General features: G+C 35.4%; 1 protein-coding gene across 5 annotated transcripts in view; it reads right to left on the bottom strand.

Annotated features, from left to right (window-relative positions):
• Nucleotides 1-26,188, bottom strand: part of Macrod2 (mono-ADP ribosylhydrolase 2) — a 1,986,218-nt gene that overhangs the window by 1,330,835 nt on the left and 629,195 nt on the right. For all 5 annotated transcript variants that reach the window (XM_071608715.1, XM_071608716.1, XM_071608713.1 and 2 more), the window contains one exon: nucleotides 2,671-2,787. In XM_071608715.1, coding sequence (XP_071464816.1) covers nucleotides 2,671-2,787 — 117 coding nt within the window. The remainder of the gene's footprint in view (nucleotides 1-2,670; nucleotides 2,788-26,188) is intronic.

The raw sequence follows: 26,188 nt of genomic DNA on the forward strand, positions 1-26,188 counted from the left end.
TCTTAGAAGATGGAAAAATATACCCTGTTCATGGATAGGCAGAACTAACATCATCAAAATGGCGATATTACCAAAAGTTCTCTATAGGTTTAATGCAATGCCAATCAAAATCCCAACGGCATTTCTTGTAGAAATAGAGAAAGCAATCATGAAATTCATATGGAAAAATAAAAGACCCAGAATAGCAAAAACAATGCTAAGCAGGAAGTGTGAATCAGGCGGTATAGCGATACCAGACTTCAAACTATATTACAGAGCAATAGTAACAAAAACAGCATGGTACTGGTACCAAAACAGGCGGGTGGACCAATGGTACAGAATAGAGGACACAGAAACCAATCCACAAAACTACAACTATCTTATATTTGATAAAGGGTCTAAAAGCATGCAATGGAGGAAGGATAGCATCTTCAACAAATGGTGCTGGGAAAACTGGAAATCCATATGCAACAAAATGAAACTGAATCCCTTTCTCTCGCCATGCGCAAAAGTTAATTCAAAATGGATCAAGGAGCTTGATATCAAATCAGAGACGCACCGTCTGATAGAAGAAAAAGTTGGCTACGATCTACAGTCGGTGGGGTCGGGCTCCAAATTCCTCAATAGGACACCCATAGCACAAAAGTTAATAACTAGAATCAACAAATGGGACTTACTCAAACTAAAAAGTTTTTTCTCAGCAAAAGATACAATAAGAGAGGTAAATAGAGAGCCTACATCCTGGGAACAAATCTTTACTCCTCACACTTCAGATAGAGCCCTAATATCCAGAGTATACAAAGAGCTCAAAAAATTAGACAATAAGAGAACAAACAACCCAATCAACAAATGGGCCAAGGACCTGAACAGACACTTCTCAGAGGAGGACATACAGTCAATCAACAAGTACATGAAAAAATGCTCACCATCTCTAGCAGTCAGAGAAATGCAAATCAAAACCACCCTAAGATACCATCTCACTCCAGTTAGATTGGCAGCCATTATGAAGTCAAACAACAACAAGTGCTGGCGAGGATGTGGGGAAAAGGGTACACTTGTACATTGGTGGTGGGACTGCGAATTGGTGCAGCCAATTTGGAAAGCAGTATGGAGATTTCTTGGAAAGCTGGGAATGGAGCCACCATTTGACCCAGCTATTCCCCTTCTCGGTCTATTCCCTAAAGACCTAAAAAGAGCATGCTACAGGGACACTGCTACATCGATGTTCATAGCAGCACAATTCACAATAGCTAGACTGTGGAACCAACCTAGATGCCCTTCAATGGATGAATGGATAAAAAAATGTGGCATTTATACACAATGGAGTATTACTCTGCATTAAAAAATGACAAAATCATAGAATTTACAGGGAAATGGATGGCATTAGAGCAGATTATGCTAAGTGAAGCTAGCCAATCCCTAAAAAACAAATGTCAAATGTCTTCTTTGATATAAGGAGAGTAACTAAGAACAGAGTAGGGTCGAAGAGCATGAGAAGAAGATTAACATTAAACAGGGATGAGAGGTGGGAGGGAAAGGGAGAGAGAAGGGAAAATGCATGGAAATGGAAGGACACCCTCAGAGTTATACAAAAGTACATACAAGAGGAAGTGAGGGGAAGGGGAAAAATAATACAAGGGGGACAAACGAATGTCAGTAAAGGGGGCAGAGAGAGAAGAGGGGAGGGGAGGGGAGGGGAGGGGGGATAGTAGAGGATAGGAAAGACAGCAGAATACAACAGACACTAGTATGGCAATATGTAAATCAATGGATGTGTAACTGATGTGATTCTGCAATCTGTATATGGGGTAAAAATGGGAGCTCATAACCCACTTGAATCAAATTGTGAAATATGATATATCAAGAACTATGTAATGTTTTGAACAGCCAACAATAAAAAATTAAAAAAAAAAAAATAAATGTAGTCACAGATCTGGGAAATATCATAAGAAGCAGGTGAATGGGATAATCAAAAAATTGGTGCCTCAGTTTCCGGGTCAATGCACACCCTAACAGTGCAATGAAACTCCCTGCCTTGGCCCTAAAGATTATGTGATTTTAAAAAGCCGCGCTTTTAACCATTTTCTCTCTTAGTATTTTTATTCTACACCACCCCACTGGAGTTGGCTGAGCAACAAGGTCAATTAAATGCAATACTTTTCTCAATTCAAATATAATGTAAATTTTGACCATTCCACATTCAAGGAGCAAATATATTCTCACACTGACAACCACATTCCACTGGCTTTTCCTGAAAGCAAAGTGTGACAGATGCCTTGGCTGTAATTGCCAATCAGCCTTTACATGGCAGCTGAAAACACAATGCATCACTTTGATCTCCTTTGCTCTAAACACATTCACAATCAAGAAGCCTGAACAAGGAATACAAAATTGGCATCATTTCCAGAAGCTGTCACTTGTGGCACTTAAATACTATAATGTATATTTTGCTCATATTTTATTTCCCTATTTCAGAGACATTCTGTTAAAGACCCAAACAACAACAACCACCACCAAAAGAATCACCCGCAATTAAATACCATAAATACAGGCACACAAAAACTCTGACTACAAGCACATTTAATTAAATACCACTACTATCATTTCTTTCCCCAATTATGCACTTGGGGAATAAGACAAGGTATGACTTCTCATCTGGTTTTAAAAAGTATTCAAGAAAGCTGGACTTACATTTTGCAGGCAGGTCATAGCCACATGTGATTTTTGCATGTCCAGTCTCACAGCCATTCAGGTTACGACATTCAGCAAGCAAACAGGGGCCAGCTGCTCTATGAATGCAGCCATCCACTAGAGGAGAAAGAAGAAAGTTAGCCTATATTTGATCTTTGGGAAACAAATGTAAAACATGAGATAGGAAGAGAGAGGGAACTCAATTTTTCTCCTCTTGGAGACCCATAGCCCTATGGAAGAAAACTCATGGTACATTAAAACACTATGGTCTCTCTCTTGCTCTTTGTGGATTTGGTTTACATGGTGAGCAGAACTAGAGGAGTGATAGAGGCAGTGTGCTGGTAAATTTTAAGTTCTCTTGAGGGTGGGATATAACCTGATATGTTGTATTTTCCAATTTCACTCTTACAAATATGCCCACCACATCTAATTTCATGTCATAAACTCAATGTTACTGAAAACATGGTTGGGAAAAAATGCTAACAACTGTCTCTCCTGAGCTATTAAGTATTGACTCCAAGATATCACAAGTTTTAGAAGTCAAGAAAAAAGGAAGCCAGACTGAAACACTTGTACTCTCCTTAAGAATAAGAGGGTAAAAATCAAAGCTATCCAAATAAAAATGAAACCTCTGCTCAACTTCTCATCACAAAAGCAGGATGCCAACAGGATTGCATTTCTCCAGGGTACCTGACTTGTTGTAAGATGCGAGGCTAGATTACCTCTTAATAAACACAGAAAAGACCCACTCCTTGCTCCTATGGCACGAAGTGAAACAGAATGGCTGCAACTCTTGTTACTCTGCTAATTAAGCAGCAGTCTACTCTTGACTAGCCTCAGGCTTCTCATTTGGGCCCCTTTGCATGAATCCTTTATAGTGAGAACAACTTTTGAAAATACAAATCTGATCTCACTCGAAATTAGCAACTTCTGTGACTGAATTGGGGTAAGTGCACAGGTGGAGGGCTAAAAATCCATAGGTACATAAACTAGGAAATTGAGAATTTCGGCATTCAGTCATTGCTAAATAGGCCCTGTGGACAGAAAGGAAATATGAGATTGCAAACCAAGGGAAAGAGAAAGAGGGAAGAATAATAATCTGAAATGCAAAAGCAGACTAGATTTTCAGAGGTCTCAGGAACTCGCCTCTCTCCACAGTCTATAACACCATGAAGTTATCATTGCTCTTAATTTTATTTATTTCTAGAGGAAGCTGGATATTGAAGATACTGTCCCTGGGAAAAGTACAACTTATCTAATGTCCATGCTGGCTTCTGACAACCATGGAAGCAACATTTTTAGCTCAATGAGTGTCTATATCATCACTTACATATCTATTAAGGTTGAGAAGGAAGGCAAAAACCTTCTCATCAAAATGAATTCACTCAAGATTACTCTGGACTGCAGTGTTTCACAGAACTGAGGTTGAAATCCAGAATCTATACCAGCCATGTGTGCTCCAAGCTCCAGTTTCCTCAGTGTCAATAAATGTAGTACCTCAAGTAGTTTTGCATGGAATTTGAAGAATGTTCTGCATGGGAGGTATTCAGCATGTCTAATACAGTATTATGCACTGAATTGACTGTAGCTATCATAAATACCCTAATGTAAAATTTTGTTAAAATTTTAAAGCAACTCTTCCTTTTTAAAAAATGAGAAATAGAACAAGCAAAAAATACGAAAATCATCATTTACTCCACCACTCAGAGAATGCTTCAACATTCTCATACTCATTCTTTCACTATTCTTGCACACATACACTCAAAATAGTTTTTCTCGTACAAGAAAAGGTCAAAAATTTTTGCTCAAACTCTTTCAATTAGCAATTATACTTTTCTAAATGTAATATATGACATTATTAGCACAACTGCAAAAGGTATGCATCTCTATAATTGTGAAAACTTGAAACTACTCAGATGTTCATCAATAGGGAGTTTGTTAAAAAAAGAAAAAGTCCATCCATGCCATAGACTATGATGCATCAATTTTTAAAAATAGATCAACTTTTGAACAAACAGAATCCTAAATGTGAAAAGATTTCTAAGTGAAAATTCTAGATTCAGAAAAGTATGTACAGTACGGCCACAATTTTATTTAAAATTATATGAATACACCTGTACACATGTACATGCACTTATGTATGTAGTGGGGAGTTTTACACACTTGATTTTGTGATTGTTATGAGGTGGGAAACAAAGGGCAAAGCTATTAGGTAGGAAAAAATTATGTTCTAATTGCTCTATGTTTGAATTTTTTTTAAGAACAAGAGCTTCAAGAAAAGAATTTTAAAGTGAACAGTTTTTCTTGGCAAAGAGATAATTATTAACTTAGTTTGAAATGGATAACTAAAATAGGATTCACCAGTGTACTTAATCATATGCTGTCAAATATTGTCTGCCCTATTTAGATTGCAGCCTAATGCAGTTTGCAGATATCTAATTCTTAAAATCTTCATGGTCATACCAGTATTCCTGACTGTATTAGGGTAATGAAAGTCCAGCTGAAGAGCTATTTAATAATAATGACTACAGCTTAAATGTATTGAATGTATCTATGTGCCAGGCACAATACCAAAGACAACCTTATAAGGCAGATTCTAATTTTATCATATCCATTTTATGAGAACTTGGGAAGAGGTTAGTAACTTGCTTACATTCACAAGGAATTGGCAACGTGATTGAAAACCCCAGATTTGTCTGATGAAGCAACCATCCTTTAACCATTATAATTCCCTGCTCCAGTCTTGAATCTAGGCAGCCTTACCTGAATCCCTGGGTGTGACAATATTGAAGTATTACATTTATTCTGATTTATAACATACATGCAATCAGAGGCACAAATATTAAGTGTGCAGTTCTTATATATTTTAGCAACAACCAACTAATCATGATGACAGTAAAGATACAAAATGTTTCCAACTGCTCCAAAGATAATCCTGTGCCCTTTCCATCCAAATTCCCATATCACCAATCCCAGGGAGGCTTTTGTTTGGTTTTGATGACCACAACTACATTTTAGTAGTTATGCAACTTCAAACTTCAGATTGAGGTTCTGGTGTCTTTCACTCAACATATTTTCGAAATCCATATGTGTTAAAAATATTAGAACTTTGTGACTTTTTTATTGCTCAGTAATATTCCACTGAGTAATATTCCAAATCACCAGAATTTCTTTATCTGTGAATGGACATAGAATTATTTATAGGTTTTAGTTATTATGAATACATCTGCATACTGTACAAATCCATTTCCCTGGACAAATATGAAACTTCTGTTTAGGTTCTGTTATGTATTTTCCTTTATAAAGAACAGACATATGGTTTTCCAAAGTGATTAGACAGTTATACATACCCCAGCAATGTATAGTTCATATTTTAGCATTCCTTTGATGCTGTTATATATTTTTTTTTACTTTTAGCTTTTCTGATGGCTATAAAGAGCATTCATTTTATATTTCTTTGATGACTAATGATGTCAAATATCTTGACAAATACTTATTAGTCGTTCATCCCTTTCTTTTTAAAAGGGTCTGTTCATGGTTTTTTAAAAAATATTTTTTAGTTGTTGATGGACCTTTATTTTATTTACTTATTAACATGTGGTGCTGAGATTGAACCCAATGCCTCACATATGCGAGGCAAGCACTCTACCAATGACCTACAACTCCAGCCCTTGTTCATGTCTTTTACTAATTTTCTTTACTTGTGTTTTTATTTCTGAGCTGTGTTAAATCAGCCATTAATTCCACCAAATTTTTATTCTTAACTTCAGATTATTTTTCAGTTCTTGAAATTTCCATTTGATTTTTTTCTTACCATGTTTGTATCACTTCTGAAATTTCCCATCTTCTTATCAATTGCATTTATCTTTTCATGTACATTTTCTAATAGATTTCACATGGTGATTCTATAGTACATATCTGTCATTTCTAATATCCAGGCCAGCTATGGGTCTGTTTATATTGACTCATTTTTTCACTGTCTGTGGTCACATTTTCTTGTTTCTTTGTATGTCTAGTAGTTGCTGATGGCATATTGTAAACTGTGAATAATATATTGTAGACTATTTAGATTCTATTATCTTCTTTCACACATTGTTGAAGTTTGTTCTAGCAGGCAGATACATTACTATCAGATAAAATGGAGGTTTTGTCCTTCTCGAGTTTCAATAGAAAATACAAGCTGAAAGCCAAGTCTTTCTTACTTGGGGACAGGTGTGGGGTGGGGACCTAAAATTTCAAACTCTATATATTTGCTATAAATAGGAAGTTGCTGGATTTTCTGCTCCATTCTCTCAGCTTTCTAGATTTTATTCCTTGGTTTTCTAGAGTCTCTTCCTGCACCTGCATTGTTCAAGGCTCAGATAAGAATAAAAGAGGTGTTTATTTGTTGATTTGGGGGCTCCACTTTCTATGGATCTTCTTTCTGGGGTACTCATCAATTTCTAGTCACTCTGAAAATATCAAGTCAGTCCTATGATTCCTCATGCCAATAAAACTGTCCTTTTCTTTGTGAGTTCTATTAGTCCCTTGCCACATGGAGTAGGGAGGTTCCTCAAGGTCAAAGCCATGTGCTTTCTTCAGTGTAGTTCTCAGACAGTGTGGTTTCCTTCTCTCAAAGGCTGAATCATCTTTAGTGTCATCCTGCTCTTAGTTGCTCCATACTGCCAATAAGCAGTTTTGTTGTTGCTTATATTTTGTTAATAATTTATAATTACTATTGAAAGGAAGGTTATTTTGGTACAACTTCTCTGCCACTACCTGAAGCTGAGACTATGTACTATATCTTTGACAAGTTTGAACATAATCTTATGTCATTTCAGAGCTATATTTGTGACTTGGGGTTGGGGGGAAGCATGTGAGATAGAATGTGATGGCAATATCAATTGTATCAGTTCTTGTGCTTAAAAGTCTTATCTTCAAAAGATAAAAAGAGAATAGTCCTACCTGTACAAACTCAACAAGGGAGTTTAAAATTTTTTACTGCCATTTCTGTTTCTCGACTTACTTTTCAGAAATGCAAATCCAATCATCTTTACTTCCTTACTCAGTTAGTGCTTACTATTCCCCATATGTCTCATTATAAAATTCTTAATTCCAAATTGCGGTATTTTAGACTTTTCACAAATTTCAATCCAACTTCCACTTCTAACTTCATATCATCCCACTCTTCTTCCTTTTCCCAAGACCTCACAATTCCCTAACTGTACACCATGGCATTTTTACCAAATACCCTCTACTTCTACCTGGGGTATCTAGTTACCCTCTCCCTTGTCTTTTCTACTTAATAAGGTCTTTCTCATTTTCCAACTTCTAGTTCATATGTTTTCTTCTTTAAAAAACTATCTGCTACAACCTTTAACAAAATAATATCTTTTATTATCATAATATTCAGGTGTGTACCCTTCTTCTCTTGCTTATAAATTGTTTTATACCTATTACACAAGCAGTAAAATGCTTATGTGTACAAGATCTATCTACTCCCTCAGCCTAACTCTTCCTTGAGGGAACAGAAAGTGAATTATTCCCTTATGTGTCCCTAGTATCTTAATAACTGACTTTCTAGTTGTTTAATACAGTGGAACTAAATTTGGGAGAACAAGAAGTATAATTTCTTTCAAATGTTTTACTTGTAGATGGACACAATGCTTTTATTTTATTTTATTTATGTGATCCTGAGGATTGAACCCAGTGTCTTACACATGACAGGCAAGTGCTCTAACAATCAGCCACATCCCCAGGCCCTAGTTTCTTTTTCTTCTTTTTTTTAACAACACTGAGAAACTGTCAGGTTAATCAAAAAGTAAAGTGGTATATGCACCCTATTGTTATAATCACAAATCTGGTGACAAGATGCTATGACAAAAGATACATGGAATCTGAAAATTCACCCACTTCTTCTCTTGTCTTTTTTTTTTTTTTTTTTTTTTGTCCTGGGGATTGAACTCAGGGCTTCATTCACACTAAGCAAGTGTTCTACCACTGAACCACTGAGCTACATCCCCCGACTCCTACCCACTTCTTCTCTACAGTCTGATATAGCTCAATAGAAAACCTCTTTAGGTTTCACTAAGGGTCAGGCTAAGAAGACAGCCAGGCGGAAGCTTAGCAACATGTTAGATACTTCACCATGGCACATTTTCCAGAGAGCAATAGGACCATCTGTAATTCTTACCTGATTCAAGAAGCAGATCTTATAGGAAAAAAGACAACTAAGCTCATATGTAAATAGAACTATATATTGAGTTTTTCAAGATTGCTGTAGCTAGACTGCAGTGTGTTCACCAAAAGCCCACTTTATTGTCTTCCTGGGCATGCCGCTTCCCAGTCACCCTTATTGTGCTGTTGCTGCAGTGATTTGACAGGAGGGTATCATGAGATTGAGTCCTGTGTAAAGAGTGTAAGTAAAAGTGATAGAACTACTTCTGTGTCCAATCCTTAAAAATCCTGCCCACAACTCCCTTGCATGCGACCTGCCATTGTCTGTGGGCTGGATGTAGAGGCTCCATTACAGGACACCAGCACCCCAGAAGATGGTACAGCAGCTAGATGGAGAGTTCCTTAGTTCCTAACTGACTCCACCTCCACACCCCAAGCTGAACCAAATGATAGATAAACCTTCAATCATGTAAAGCCTCTGAGATTATGGGATGCTTCTGACAGCAGTTTGTCTTGACTAATATAGTCACTCATGTTGTAAATGACAAATGGTAATTTTCATTCAGTTTGATCGCTGCTATTTTTTAAACTTTTATGCAACATATTCAGATTTTCTTACTGGAATGAACATATTATCTATCTAAGCTCACTCCTCTAGTTTTGCCTTAAGTCTTTAATTAAGCTAGAATTAGAAAACTCGGTGAACATCCAAAGCTGACCTCTCCTATGTATTCAAATAGTTGTGATTGAAACCAGACTAATAGAAGATAAAGGCTGAAGACTGTCTAGAAACTACGTGTGGTTTGGTGAGTTAGCGCTGGAGTGAATACTGAGGTCACTTACAGGACTGCTCTTCATCAGGGCTAAGGGGAGTCTAGCCGTAGCACCTTCTAAAGACCAGGCTTGTTGCTGACCTGACATACCTGCCATTTAACATCTGATAACACTGCCTAAGTGCTTGCAAGCAGATGGTTAACTGAGGCAAGAGCCTTGACTCCAAGATATCATCCTCCAATTATCTGGCAAAGGCTAAATTCAGAGGACTTTATCCTATTAATAAGGGCCTATTAGTTAGGTTTCCTAGCCTATAGCATAATGAATTACACTGTCTGAGGGCAGAGTAGAAAGGTAGGTTTCAAGTGTGCTTGGGGGAATTGTTTTTCATTTTTTTCAATATTGCCTTGGATCACAGAGTTTGAGAATTTTATTATAGGACAGTCTTCTCCCAATATTTAAACCGCAAAAATAAAGAGAAAAGAAATGGGAAATGTAGCCATTTCAATATTTTAAAAATCTAATATGTATTTTACTCATGAAATCCAATCTGCCTCTCTGGCATTCATAAGGTATAAAGTTACCCATTTTATAAACAAATGAACAAGTTAATTCTGAGAACAGAAGAGAAAAAAACAAATCATAAAATAATTGAATAGGAACTCATCATATACTGCGGGCCAGTGAATGCAAGAGCCAGCAAATAAATAAATAAATACAAAAAGAACCTCAAAACAAAACAAACACAGAGTTCAAAATATGGGTTTGTTTTGAGAAATACTAAAAGAGCCATATAATGAAATCCAGTTATTTTTGAAATTGGCCCTGTAAGGTCTCTTCCTTATCTTACAATACAATTTTCTAAACAGTTTTTTTAAAAGGGAAATTTTGGAGTTATTAGATTTACACATAGTCATTTAATCTTCTTTTGTAAATAAAAGACAGTAACTGAATCTATTTTATTTTATTTATGTGATCCTGAGGATTGAACCCAGTGTCTTACACATGACAGGCAAGTGCCTCAAAATATAAGAGACTTCTCTCACTAAATATACATCTTAGAAGCCCAAGAGAATACAACAGGGTTCTTTTGCAATCAAATCAACATAAATTTATTAAACAACTATCTTGCACAAAACATTCTGCAAGAAACTACAAGGAAATTCAATAATACCTATAGTAATAACAATGCTACATCTTTTGAGGATTCACTATGTGCCTTCTGGTATGCAGGTGACTATAAGGTTTCACCTTATAAGAAGTAATAAGAAGTAATGTTACAATGTGAAAAGTGGATGGTTTGAAATCAGATATCAGAGAATTGTATCCTAGTGCCATTTAATTGCTATGCCTGGATTCTTTTTATCTATAAAATAGGGATCCACATAGGACCTCCATTCAACATCATAGGATCTTTTGAGTAAATTGACAAGAACTTTAAAGGGGTCTGGTATGTATCAAGTATATAATATATGTTGGCCATGCTCCCTTTTTATTCATCATAAATGTTTGAAAGGTAGGACCCTTTAGGATCACTACTCAACAAACAAAGTGGAAGTTAAATATTTAGTGCAAGATCGTATAGGAACCAGGATCAGAGTCCCTATTTCCTGAACTTAAAGTCTATGTTCTTAATCTCCATTTTCTCCTATATACAAAGAAGTATAAACAATAGTCTCTTCCTTGAGAGCCAATTAAATAAGACAGGAAGGCTGAGAACTATGTTTTCCCTGAAATTAAAAGTAATATACCAAATTATATTGTTTTCTTGTGTGCATGTATGAATATGTAACAACAAATCCCACTATTATGTATAATTATGATGCACCAATAAAAATGTAAAAAGAAAAGTTAATCTACAGAATACAGAATACCTTTGGATGGAAAATATATCTTTGCATAGATCAACAAGTCTGTAGGCATGTCACGTATAACTGTTATATTTTATAAAGTTCTTTGATAAAATTACCACATATTTAATTCTCTAAACAATCTTTTAAGATGGTATTGGGCTTTACCACTTTTAGCTGAAGAAACTAAGTATCAAAATAGGTGACTTGCTGAGGTCATTTACTTGTTAAATAGCATATGAAACAGATGTGTCCCTTAAGTGTAGTCAATGCACATTCTTGTTTCACTACTGGAGAGGCACTTGGGGAACCGGATAGAAATGCAGATTCCTAGACCCAAGCCAAAATACATAAATTCATTCTCTCCAGCACTGGACCACCAGAATTTGCCTGAAATCATCTCTGCAGATAATGTAGATGCACACCACTATTTGAGAACTTTGAAAATCACTCCTCCACATTTTTATTTCTTGACAAAATTCCAGAAAGAGGTGAGCATTTGGAGCTTTTAGTCAGTGATTTGAATAGACACATGAAACTATGGGTCCTGACTCTTACAAAAGAGAAGAACACCTTTAAATTTAATTAGAATCATATTCTCATATTCCTTCACAAGTTCTAATCAAATATCTAACAAGTCTCTGCCCTTAACAGTTTGCATTTGTAGCAGGCAATATTAACTGGAACTAGAACTAAATGCTAGGAGAAAGTAAGATTTTGAAGAAACACTGTTTCACTCAAAGTTATATATAGTAATCATGAAATGCCTTGGGCATAAGGAGGTCCTTGGTGCATGGTCTCCAAAGTAAAGACACTCAAGGACACATTCCTATGTGGGAAAAATATATTCAAATGTTTATTGATGTTTATAATTTTAACTAAACAGATAATTTAAAAGATAATTTTAAGCATACAATGCATATATATATGTATAAGTGCATACTCAAATATATCTGTACATTCAAAAAATTTGAAGTTTAAGAGTCTTGGATATTAAAAGAACTCTCAAATGACACTGCCAGTTTCTGCACCTATATAATGTATATGATATTAATACTTTCTGCGTGGGGTCCTTATGAGAACTGAATTAGATAGCAGTTGTATAGTTTCTATAGTGCCTGAATAAATGCTCAAAGAATCTTAAATGATAGATCTTTTGTAAAAATCACAGCAATTATTTCTCTTTTTGTATCTGTGCTTTTAGCAATATGATCTCTCTCATAGAGAGATGGAATCTTCTTCCTCACCATTGAAACTGGGATGATTTTGTAACTTATTTGGCCAACAGAATAAAGCAGAAATGACTGTGCGCCAGTTCTATGTCTAAGCCTCAGGAGGCCTTTTATGCTTCTGCTTACCCTCTTGGAGCCCTGCTCAGCTCCCATGTGAACAACCCAAGCCAGCCTGCTGAAGGACAAGAGACTGTGTGCAGGAGAGATAAGCTACCCCAGCTGGGACCATCCTGCATTCAGTCTTCTTGGCAAGGGACCAGACACTTGAGTGAGTCCAGCTAAGTGGAAAAGAATTGCTTAGCTCAATGATGAACTCATAGTATGGTGAGTTAAATAACTGTTTTAAACCACTAACTTTGAAGGTGGTTTGGTGCAGAGATATATCCTGCATCAATATCCTCCTCCTCCTCCTCCTCCCTTCCTCCTTCTCCTACTCCTCCTCCTCCTCATCATCATCATCAGAAGATACAAAGCAGTAATCCACCTTCAAGTAAAGACACAGGGAATAACTTTAAATAACTGTCCTAAAGTCTTGGGGGAAGAAAAACAATACAGCTGAAATAATCAGGTGAAAAGTTGATTCCCTTACAGGTCACCTATAGCCTCATGAAAGATTTATGTGTTAGGTACTGAATAGCATCAGTGTTCCCTTTAGGGAGGAGAAGAAATATTGGTGAGAAAATACAATACAATGACAAGGAGATCTACATCTTGAAACTTCACAGATGTGAGGAATTTGGTTTAGCTATTTGAGACTGCCTTGGGCTAACTTCAAAAATTATTTCTACGAATCTCTTGATCCCACTGGTCAATCTGAAGAGTAGATTTGGGCTCTGATCCCAGGAGAAGATGATAAATGTAATGGAATAAACATCTATACATTTCTTAGCTGAGGAACCTAGAGCGCTTTTCAGTTATAGATCATAGAGCTAGCCTCCTTTATCTGGTCCATATGCTCAGGAACTGGTCTTTAGAAAACAGGTGATGTCTTTTTCCCCTAAAATCTAAGACCTAAATAATGTATAGATACCCAAGAAACAGTGATTTGTGCTTCTTTCATTGGACTTGAATTGCCAAATGAGGAAAAAATAATATTTCTCAGAAATATATAAAATAGTCCCTAAAACTTCTTTGAAAAACATAAATTGATGAACATTGCTAGATTTGAGGATGAGAAGCCAATTAAAATCCTGTACAGAATATAAAGATATGTCTAGGTGTTGCTAACTGTATAGTAAACCAATTATTTTAAGATCTAGCCTGTGCATATCCTTCCACATATCCTTAAAAAAAATCTTTGCCTAAAGAAAATACCACTTATGACAGAGATTGTTGGTAGCCTATCCACCATCAATTCTCACTTTCCCTGCTGATAAAGCCATGTATTGGTTGGAGTGCTTTATGTCCACATGCTTAAGACCAAAACATGTGGAAAGACCTTGGCAGCCACCCAGTGAGTATGAGCATGAAGGCTGCACTGTGTTGTGGTAGAAAGAAGAGCTGGGGGGTGCCTCAATCTCTGATGCCATGTGTGGAGGCATCACATTAGCCCTGAAATACTTCTCGCTGGATGAGAGAAAACATTTTTATTTAAAAAAATTAGCTTACATTTTGTGTAAGTCACTATATGAGATGGGGATGGAGATTGAATTTCTGTAATTTAGAATGTGGTGTCATTTCTAAATGCAGTAAGCATATATTTTAATTTATCTGAGCAATATTCTTTGAAGTTCTGGATGAGAAACTTCTCTTTGGATACTACAACACTGTTGATTTGGGGGAAATACTGAGCGGAGAGAAATTGCAAAACAAACACCAGAGTAGACAAACAGCCCAAGAGTTCATTGGAGGAGCCAGAGCTTCAATAACCACATCTCTAAAGAAGAAACAGCAGCTGGAAAAATCTAGAATGCACCAGTAGGGCAGGCATGTGATGCTAAAGTTGCTTAGATTTCATTGGTTTTCAACAAGAAGGAATATTTCTATTTTCAGTAAGTGTGAGTTTATTCAAGGTAGATGCTACTAAAGGATCAAGGAAAATGAATAAGGCTATTTCTCTGGAAACCTCCTGAATGAGGAATAAGTTTGCCAACAGATTACTAGAATTTTCAGGCAAAGAATATATCAGCTGGAGAAAATGGTGTAATAGGATGCAAATAATTGAAGATAACTATGGTACTCTGTAAGGGTCCATCAAAGGCTAGGCAATACACCTTTATTTATTTATTTATTTTAACTTGGTAAGTTTTATTGAGAAGGAAAAAATACGCAACTCAATTCCTATTCAAGTCATCCTCATTCTTCCATCCAGAGACTCTTCTCAAAGAAATATGAAAAGGCAGGTCCTAACACAACATTCCTTGAAAGAACAATTCCTCAACATAATCTTCAAGCCTGGTGGTAACAGAGTCTAAGCAGTAATGGAAATTTTGACCTTAAGTAAAAAAGAAATAATAGCTGCATGCTCAGAGCAGTCATAATAGACCTGCCTCTAGTGTGGTGGCTTCGCGGAGTTAAAGGCACAGATTGTGCCCTTGTTTCTGTGAAAGTCTTCTTAATAGAGATCAGGTCAAGCAGAAACGCAGTGGGAGGGAGACCTTTCTCTTTCAAAGAAATAAGAAATGAACCAACTTAATACTTCCTTTTCTACCAGAAACTTCCCAGTGGCTGGGGACCCAAGTTCAGCACCAGGGATGATGTAGGTCAATATTAACAGATGCCTCCGAGACAACCTCATTTGTTTTATCAGAGAAGGAGATCTATGGAGAGAGGTAATCTTTCCTTAAGGAATTTAGCTTTAAAACTTCAATCCTGTTATAGAATCTCTTCTCATTTTCTTCCTACAAAGAAGTAAATATGTCATTTTATGGCTAATTTTCCTATTGACTTCAGGAAATACCAGTGGTTTTAGGTGAGATGATGAAGGATTAAAAAATCTTCAGGAGAGGAAAAGAAATCTCTCTCAACTTTCACCTGAATGTTTAAAGGAAACTAATAAAAGCCTGTGTGTATGTGTATTTGAAAAATTAATAAAATCTTCACACACCCAAAAGAGAATCTGGTTTTTTAAATCTTTCACCATCCCTTCTGCTTTTCCTAGTTTATAAGGGACAAATGACTGACTGTAATTCTGAAAAGGAGATAAACAAGCAACACTTTTCTCCATAGAATACCCATGAAGATGACATTTATTGCCTCAATCCAAACATCACTTTCTCTTTAACCATTACTTATTTTTAAGAATAGTTTTGAGAGATCATTTCACATGAGGAAAAAATGTAGAGACAGGAAACAGTATGATCATTTTGCCAAGTAATACAATTATTCTTATGACATTTTTTTGATTGAAGAAAAGTTGGAATTCACTTATTAAAAAGACTATTTTTTAGCAAAAAGCTACTTATTTGATTCTTTTTTATAGGAAAAATATATCTAATGGTGCTCATTGTAGTTTCCAGTTCTAATGAAACTTTTATTATTTCTTTCTAGTTAAAAAAATTCAATATTGTTTCTTATAAGATTTTTTTCCTTAGAAATTCTAAATTTTCAAGCAAATATATTGATAAAATATTCTCAAAGAGCAAAAGAATAATCATGTATCAAATTAAATTTAAGCATTTAGAAGAAATTTGACTTAAAATTATATTAAAACCGTAAATAGTGACACAGGGTTTTTATAACTAAAATTGTATCTCTATGCATTGATTTAAAGTATTTCTGTATAATCATTTAAATAATTGTAAATTAATAGCTTGAAATGTTTCTCCTTAAGAAAAAACAATTTTAGAATTATTTTGTTAGGAAAAGAAAGCAAATTTCTGGGTGAAACCTAGGAGAGGGTCCTGGTGCTAATCAAATTGGCAGTGTACATTCGGTTCCTACATCCCTGTCCCAGGCCGGTGTTGCTTGAATGTCATTCAAGTCCCCCACCTCCAGACTCCCACAGATGCCCTTCTACTGTAAGGCTGCTGCTAAAGGAAAATACAATTCCAGATGTAAAAGACACGCGATATTCAGTTTGCTTCCCCATATTCCAAATCCAGGCCTGGTCACCAGATCCAAAGCACTTGCTTAATGGCCTCCTCAGAGGAAACCTCTCTCTAAGTCTGTTTGTCTTTTCAAAGACATTGGGGGGCCTCTTCTCCAAAATTGCAAGTGAACAATGCTACACAAAGTTTTCTGCTACAGAAGGGATTAGCCAGAGCTTTGAATTCACATACATACCCATTAAAAATTAAAAATACAGAGCTAGAAAAAGTGCCTGTGGCACAGAGGAGGGAGAGGGAGATTTCTCTGTGCCAACAAGGAAAGTTTTGTTCATTCTTCAAGTTTGTAGGAAAGAGATTACACAGAGCATAAAGCCCTGGTTTGGATAATCCTGAAGCTCCTCGAAATGTCTATTTTCTTTTTCCCTGGTGGAACCATTTGCCCCATCTAAAATGCTTGTGGGAGAAGTTAAAATGAGCCACGTGTGCTTTTTCTTCACAAAGGAGCCCTATATTTAACATGGCACACGCATCCAACACCTCAAATGGTTTTGAAGAAAACTGCGTTTATTATGTGGGCTTATGAAATAAAAAGTACAAACTTTCTCATCCTGAAAAAATATGCAATGAAATTTACAGCCAAAATAAGGAAGCTGTGCATAATGTAACACTTGGCAAGAATTTTAATCAGTGGATTGGCAAGTCTAGATGCAATACTTTAGTTCCTTGCAAGACATGTCAGAGCTTCCTTAATTTAAATACCACACACTGGGTCTGGAGAGAACATTTAGGAGACATTGTGCTTTCTGCAGGAGTGCTGACTAGCAATGCAAGCTAACTGAGACAGGAGCGCTGTTGATGTGATAACAGTTTCAACCTCAGGGAATGAATGATGGCAAGAGATAGACACGCTGTTATTGTAGAGCAAAGCAACACAGATTTACATTATGATAAGGCATTCCAGCTACATTACTTTACTTTAAGCAGGTAAAGATTCTTCCAGGTATCAGTCTGACTCAGTTTTGCTATGAAGAACACAATTCTGGATCTTGTCAGAAGTTTTCAGGCAGGATTGTTGTTTTTCCCAATAGCAAGACAACAGAACCATCCAGTAGCCTTCAATTCCAGCAGCCTGACAGCCGTTCAAACAAGTTGAAAGTCAGGTCACATAATGTGGACCCAAAACTGACCATCACAGAAAGAGTTATAATGCGATGAAAAGCTCCAGGGAACCTATTAAATCCACCATCCCTGTCAGTACGAAACAAGAGCAATTTTGCCTTCACAGTTACAATTTATAAAGAGTCCACTACAAAAACACAGCTGCACCACACTTTAGTAATTAGTATCTCACATATTACATGAAACTTCAAGAATGATATACTAAGAAAAAAGACAAAAAGTCCAATGGTAGGCACATAAATTATATAGATGTAAGTATATCACTTATGTGGAGTCTTTTTTTATAAAAATCTTTTAAAATATTTAAATGTTCCTAAGTTTTCAAATTAAGCAAAATCTGGAAACATAAGATGTGGTTAAAAATATTCTTCAATGACTCAAAACTTTAGAAGGTAAAGTGGGATAGGAAAGGCAATTTACACTAAGCTCCATTGCAAAGTTACCAAAGGTTAAGGGATCAGAAAGTCCCCACCTCTTTGTAAACATCACTGCTGAGAATGTTTTCCAGAAATTAATTTAAAAATATGATCTTTTAAGGAAAAAAAAAGGATTGTTTTCATACAATGGTATTTCTTTGCTAGGTAGTAGAATTTACATACCTCATAAAGGATTGAGAAAGTTATTATTTGGGGGGTTTTATTCTGTTAGAAATTCAATGAATCCAAAACTTACTGTGCGCATGATTTGGGCCATCATTGCTTCATCAATCCTAGTGAAGCGTATTAGGCTCCTGACTCTCGGTGTTTGAAACAGAAAGGCTAAGATCTCAAAAGACCCATAAAACCATAGCTCATGTACTGTTTATGGTCTGCTTTAATTTTGGCACTTTGCAAAAGGATTCTAGGTTTGGAAGGAAAAAAAAACTAGATTTTTCTTCTACGGTGTTTAAAAAAGGCATTCCTCCTTTAAGTAAATAATATAATGGTAATCTTGATAGTTTCTGTTTCAAATGAATAGCAGAACTAAAGAAAATAAAAAAAAAAACATTCATTATTATTAGAAGGCAAAAGAAAATAATGCCTCCAAATTCAGATGGAGTACGTAATAAATCTTATACTCCAGGGAAAATATAAATAGAAGGGTTTTTGATAGGGAAATGCAAGTGCTCTGGAGATTCTGATAGCCACCTCCCAATGGCTATGGGAGAAAATTCAAAGGCTAGATATGTGTAAGTTAATTATTCTAAGCAGGACTGCTTGAGGGGAAAATCCTAATATACTAATTTAGAAGTGAAAATTATTTGAATGTGATTGAAATTAGGTAAGAATGGCTTGACACAATTAAAAGAAAAACCAGGAGAATTAAGTGATATAAAAGCAGCAGGCATAATATCTGTGGGACACAGGCATTGCCAAAAAAAGGAGAGAGCAAAAAACAGAACCAACTAGAAACAGTAAAAAAAAAAAAAAACAAAGAAGATAATCACTAACTTTATGTTTATTCTTATATTTAAGTATGCTTTAAAATGTAATTTATTAAGTCAAGGCATAGCATTTTTAAATTTTTTCTAGTTCTTTGTAAACCTTTCTACCTCACCTCTCTTCATCCTACTGCAGTTATAAAAAAGTAAACTGTTGAAGACTTAACTGGTAATTCTCCCCTAACTCTACATCCAGTTCATTGTAATCACTAAGGTCAGATAAGTTCCTCTTCTATTACTTCATTTATTCTCTGCTTAACAAAGAATCCCTAGGCCCCTATCATGTGACAGGTACCACTAAGAATTGTGGCTAGAAACATAAAGAAGATTTATTCTTTTAACAAAGTAGCATTACTGATGTGTAAAAGTAAGACATCTAAGGAAATTCTTTGCCCTTCTATCAGAGGATCTGTAAATGTTTTTCCATTCCATTGCAGACACCCAAATCCTGCCATCTAGTTTAAATTCTAACACTGCCCACATGTAACTTCTCTTAACCATGTCAGTAACCATTTGTCATCTCTCTGACCTTGGGCAGATTTTGTGAAAAAGGAAGTTTCCAGAGTCAGAAAGAATGGGTGGATTTGTCATCGAAAAACACTATTTCTGATGCTAGCCAAGTGGCTTAGATCTTTTGAGCCTCAATTTCCTTGTCTATTAAATGCAAAGGTAATTAATTCTTCAAGGGTATTTTTGAAGATTAGATTGGATCAAGAATGCAAAGCTCTTAGAATATGGTAGATGCTCATTAAATGGTGGGTGCTATAATTCCGTAAACTTCATTATTTTATCCACTATCAGAAGTGCTCATGTGCTAGTGTTAGTTTAGAGGGAAACCTGAAGGGATACAGGTAGCCTTAGTCCCACGTCAGTCCCACGTGCATCTTGAAATTATTGCAGTTCTACATCCAGGATACAAACTTTGTTCTTAGAACTAACATGTGTTGGTAACAGTCTACACAAGTTTCAAAGTAAACTTCCAATGTTATTGCATGCTTAAACAAAAGGAAAGAAAGCAGTGTTTATTATTACAAGCAAAGAATATTTTTTTTCCAAAAAGAATGCCATGCTCCTCATCCAGTCTTCCCAAAAAGGTGCCGTGTGAAATTATTTCATTCTTTTCAGCCCACTCAAAGAACATAAGGACTTACTGAAACATGGGTCTTGTAAATATGCCTGAATGTCAGGATTTTGGCTGTAACACAGGAACTAGGAAGGACTCCAGTTGTATCTTTCTGTGCTCTTCCTGATTTATGAGCCAGAAGCCTGGTATTTGATGCACATGTGAGGAAATACAATGTTCTTTTTTCATCTATTGTGAGTTTTGTGAAACCATCAACTAATGATTTGCCTTTAAAATAGACAAGGAGAATATTGAAATTAAAAATCTGTTTCCCCACAGTGAGAAAAAGATAGTGCTTTATGCATTAAAGTGCTTTAGTTAGATCTTGAAATTACAATGTATACTTAAAAATTAGAAAACTAGAAGTTATAGCAAATAAAAATTCAATCCAATACTAGCAATAGAAAGCCACCACTATTTTCTGTTAATTGCCCTAAAACACAAAATGGTAGGAGAAAGAACAGTTCTTCTAGGGTTATCTTTATTTAAAGCCAAAATTAAATTAGTTACTTAGAAAGTTAAATGACCAAAAGTTTGTAGAAATTGTATTATTATAAAATTAAATATCATGACATACAGAATCAAACTTAAATACATAATATAAGGAATCTGAGAAACATTACAGTAATTAATGTGTAGGTGTGATTCATCCCCACATGATAGTGAGGACCTTTTTACATAATTTATTTTGAAATAATTTCAACTTATAGACAATTTTCAGTCAACCCCCAAACTCCTTATGCCCATTTCTTCTTCATCTGGATTTCTCAATTGTTAATATATTTTATCACAATTGTCTCCATATATATGCCCATCATAATATTTATGTTCTTTATTATATTTACAAATATATGCAAGTGGTCTTCAACTTATGATTCGGTTACATCCTGATGATCTCATTGTAAGCTGAAAATATCATTCATGAAAATGCATTTCATACACCTATCATGCCAAACACAGTATACTGTGAACTGTCTGGTTATTTACCATTAAATCACATGGCTGACTGGGAGTTACAGCTCACTGTCACTGCCCTACATCACAAGAGAATATCAGAGCTCATATGGCTAGCCCAGAAAAAGATCAAAACAAAAGTTGGGGACCATCTATATATACACACCACACACACACACATACACACACACACACCACATCACACAGTCTCATTTTCTTATTAACAGTCTTTTTCTGAATGGTTTGAGAGCAAGGTGCAGACCTGAAGTCCCATCTCCCCCAAATACTCCTGTCTGTATTTCTCCAAAGCAAGAGCACTCTTCTTACAAACTGCCAAGTTAGGAAATAAACATTAGTACAAATCTACTATCCTATTAGAACTGTGCCAGTTGGTCCCAGAAATGTCCCTTTTTGCTTTCAGGACAAAAATCCAATCCAGCATAAGTGTATGAAATGTTGCCACAGAATTGAATGATTTATAGAAAAGGATTTCTTATTGAAATAACTTTTCCCACAATTGTTTCTTTTTTACAGTATGATTTTTAAATTTCTTTGGTATTGGATTTGGTAACCTTCCATCCTACCATGTTGTTCAGTAAAAGAAGGCACTTCCATGTCACTTGGAAGCAAATTATTAAAACACAGAAAATGAGGGGAATGTGTTGTTCAAAATGAGGGGAATGTGTTGTTCAAAATGATTGAAATTATTAGTTTGCTTGTGTTGCTCAGATTCATAGATTTTTAAATACAACATGTGAATGTTAAAATTTTCTATTGTATCTCAGTTTTTGAAGAAAATATTTTTTAAAAAATATGTTTTAAAGTTGTGTTTCCAATCTCAACTGTAGTGTATTATGTACCTAGCATAGTGTACCTAGCATTGTATCAGATAAAACATGTATTTTGATGATTCCTTTTTATATTAATAAATAAGTTAAGCATAGTTAGGAAAATGTTTTTCGAAATACTTTAAAGCATTTATGAAGGAGAATAACCATTAACATACACATGAGAAACATGGATACATTGAGGTTTTTGCAAGCTATTACCTATGGTTTAACTATAGCCCAACATCTTGAAAGCCTTTTGCAACAAATTATTTATTTTTTTTAATGGAATGTGGGCTTTTCTCTAGAAAAACATGAGCTCCACTATATAGCAGGGACCTCAATATTTTTCATCAGTAACAAAATATGACATCTAAATGTGGCAAACTCACTTAAGCCTGGATGCAATTCTAGAAGAGTTGAAGGGCAAGGGGTTAAGCCATGGCTGTATTTATCAAAATGCTTTTAAAGCAATGAGTGGATCAAGTAACATACAGAGTGAATGGGAATTAAATGTAATTAAAATCACTGTCTCAACAGACAGGACAGGTTATAACCTTTATTCTTTCTAACCAAGCCCCCTACCCTCACATGCCTGTAAGAATCATAAATTAAAGAACCTAAGATTTTTGAAAAATTTTAAAACATGTTACATTTAGTCAGCTTGTTAAAATTTGAGATAAAAAAAATACAAATTTAGAAGGTGTCTAGGAGATTATTACAAGAGAAACACCACAAGAAATGTCTGAAATTGCGACGTCACCTTTTATTTTACTATATATGTTATTTTAAGGAACTATAAGTAAGGCAAATTTGTCTGAAATAAATATACTCCCAAAGGGATAGCAGAATTATTAATCTCTGAGCATACATGGTGCCCAGTCTATGTTCACCAGACCCTTTTTTCCTAATACCGTTTATATTTACACAGAATATTTTGGGGTTGTAACCTCATGAGGGACAAAGAAAAATAGGGAGGTTTTTTAAAAAGTATAATTAAGTGATTTGCTAATTCCTGGGTAGTCAGCATTCCTTGTACTGAGTCCTGGCATGATCTGATCTGCACTATCATCGGAACCAAGCAATTATCTGGTGGGTGCCCAGTGAGAGCAACCTCAGAAGACATGGGAGAGGCTATTTGCCCTATAGGAGAGAAGGACTGGCATTACTATAATGCCACAAGATGTTCAAATGGGACAGTAGATAGATGGCAATGAGTTACTCATTACAAGTGTTCTTCTAAAAGTGTTCATCATTATTTTATTATGATCATATATGTATTATATATAACTTGTGGAAGAGAAAAAGGTGTAAGTATACAATCGCTGATGTCCCTTAACCCAGAGATAACTTCTCATAATGGAATTCTCTTATCTAGGGGGCTAGTTGTTTCAAGGCACTCATTCTTGAAGTGTGGTTCCAGGAACAAGAACAATAGCATCTCATAGAAATTTGTTAGAAATGCAAGCCTTGGGTGATGGGACACAGTATATATGCCAGCCCTACTAAGCCAGAAACTCTGATATAGCCATGCAGATTTTTGAGAAGCACTTCTGGTGATTCTGATCATACCAAAATTTGAGAAACACTGTTTTTAAGATACTCTTAAAATATATATTAGACAAATTTAGACAAAAGATATTGTCCTCTCTTGTTCATTGGAGAAACAAATAGCACTGGATTTTGTTTGTGCCCTCGTCCTCAAGTAAGAGATAAATTCAACAGTAGAACACATACTTCAACTCAAGTTTTAATAATATGTTTCCTCTGTTGAAAGCAGAAATAAAATAAAGAAATATTTCTCTCTTCTTCCTGTATTCCTATTTTATTCCAGAAAAGTATTAAGATAATTAACATTCCTGAAATCAAGATGCCAGTCTACAGACAATTTTAAAGGCTTCACATGCTATATTTCAACATGATTCCTCCAAAGTGACTATATTTGGAAGAAAAAAACAATTTCAGACCCTGAACATTACTAGTTGGAGAAATTATAATTAAAGTAGATAATTAGACATAATTAGTTAATTTTGAATAACCTTACAAGATTTCCATACCTTAGTCATTTTTTTCCTTGCATCATCTTAGAAGTAAAACTATTCATTGAAAAAATAGTATACAAATAGATTATTCACTTTTCATAGATTAAGCTGCAATGCAGTTGATATAAATATGCTTTTGTAATTATCAGGTACTTAAAATCTTCAGTCTTAAAAAAAATTGTTTATATGCTCTTAGACCAGCAAGAAATAAGCTTGGTCTGCTATACCACAGTCATTCTAGAAGACATCTGTTTACCTAAATGAGTGTGACTTAGAAGTCATAAGCAAGTTGTTACAAGCCAATGGCTTTACTTATTGGCAGAGCATTGCCCTTCCTTGGGTGGTCTTATAAATACTGGTAATTCCTTAGAATTATCATGTACTTGAACTAAATACTAGTGAAGGAAATTTTAAAATAACAACAAGAATAATCCTCTCAAAGAGCCTTTTCATATCGTTCTATAACATTTTATTTATTTCTGGTTTAAGGATTTCTTATCACAGCCAAACCAGAAAGACATATACTATTACCCTTGTGATAATGATTTAATTATTTTATATTACTCCCAACCACACAGGTGGCACTATTCACCGACAAAGAAACCCCCTCCTAATTAGAAGGCCAAAACCCCAGAGATATGTAATCTTTTCTCACAGTGTGTAATAGCTCTGGCTGGTATTTCTCCATGAACAGCCATGCAGTGCTTCACTCTGCTGAGCCTAAACAGACTACTGGTTTATTTCCAGCTGTTGCTGAGGTTTTCCATCTGATTTTTATTTACTTGTCTTATGTAGCTGTAACACATACCAAATAAGCCACAATCACCAGGACCGGAATATAAAATTAAAGGGCTTCAGTTAATGAATAAGTAATAATACATTTGAAATTGATGCTAACTTGAATCATTGAATGAGGCATTGTAACTTATTAGATCATATTTTAAGTGGTTTTGAATCAATATATTCAAAATTATATGTGTCCGTAGTATGTGAATTTAAAAATTATAATGCTAAAGCATTGGAAAATATAAAGTGTGAATGTGAAATAATGATATGGCAAGAACAGTATAGATTCTCACTGTTGTAACAGAGTGTGGGCCTGTGTATGCATGTTGTGATGGGTACCTGCACCAGCCACATGAAGAGGGAATGAGGTTCACTAAGAAAAAGAAGAAAAAGAGGCATTCCTGTACATCTTAACTCTTATTACCTGAAGCCTAGGAAACAAAGAAAGCATAGAGAAAATACTCCCTGCAAACAGAGTAGAAACACGATAATTTTCAAAAAGAAAACCCTAATATTTCCTACCAGAAGGACTAGAAAATAAATTGATGACAATAATATAACCCCCATGGTAATGATACCTCTTCACATCATTTGGAACAGTTCTGGGTTGAAACCAAATTTGCTGGCTGGCCATTTCCCCAGGAATAATCCTGAGACACACATTTTAATCATAATGCTGGTAAAGGGCTGCTGAAGGCATTATAATAAAATATGAATAGTTTTTTCTACATAAGCTATAGTTCAGCCAACACACATTGCTGATTTCAGCAGGGATATATAAATAAAACAGCTAACCTATATCATAGAGAAAAAGAAATGTGTAAATGAACGAGGACTGTTCTATTGATGCCAGACAGACATGAACAGCTGCTTTATATGGTGTCAAGAATTCTCTCTGAAGCTTGGAAGAGGAAACAGTATAAATTGTGCCTTGAAAGAACAGGTTCAATCCCTGCCCTTTTAAAATTTAGAATGGCTATAATGAGATCACAAGTTGGCGCTGTGAATTTCTTTGCCAACTCTCTGGGATTAGTTTTCTCCAAGTGGAGTTATGGTAGGAGATCTCTGAAATATCCTGCAGCTCTAGAATCCCATCACCTCCATGATCCTACCACATAAGACGCCTCTAATCCCCTTTTGAAATGCCACAGACACCTGATGGAAAAGGTGGATTAAAGAGAAATGA

The sequence above is a fragment of the Marmota flaviventris genome, chromosome 2, assembly GCF_047511675.1.
Source record: "Marmota flaviventris isolate mMarFla1 chromosome 2, mMarFla1.hap1, whole genome shotgun sequence".
In the NCBI taxonomy this organism is placed as follows: Eukaryota; Metazoa; Chordata; class Mammalia; order Rodentia; family Sciuridae; genus Marmota; species Marmota flaviventris.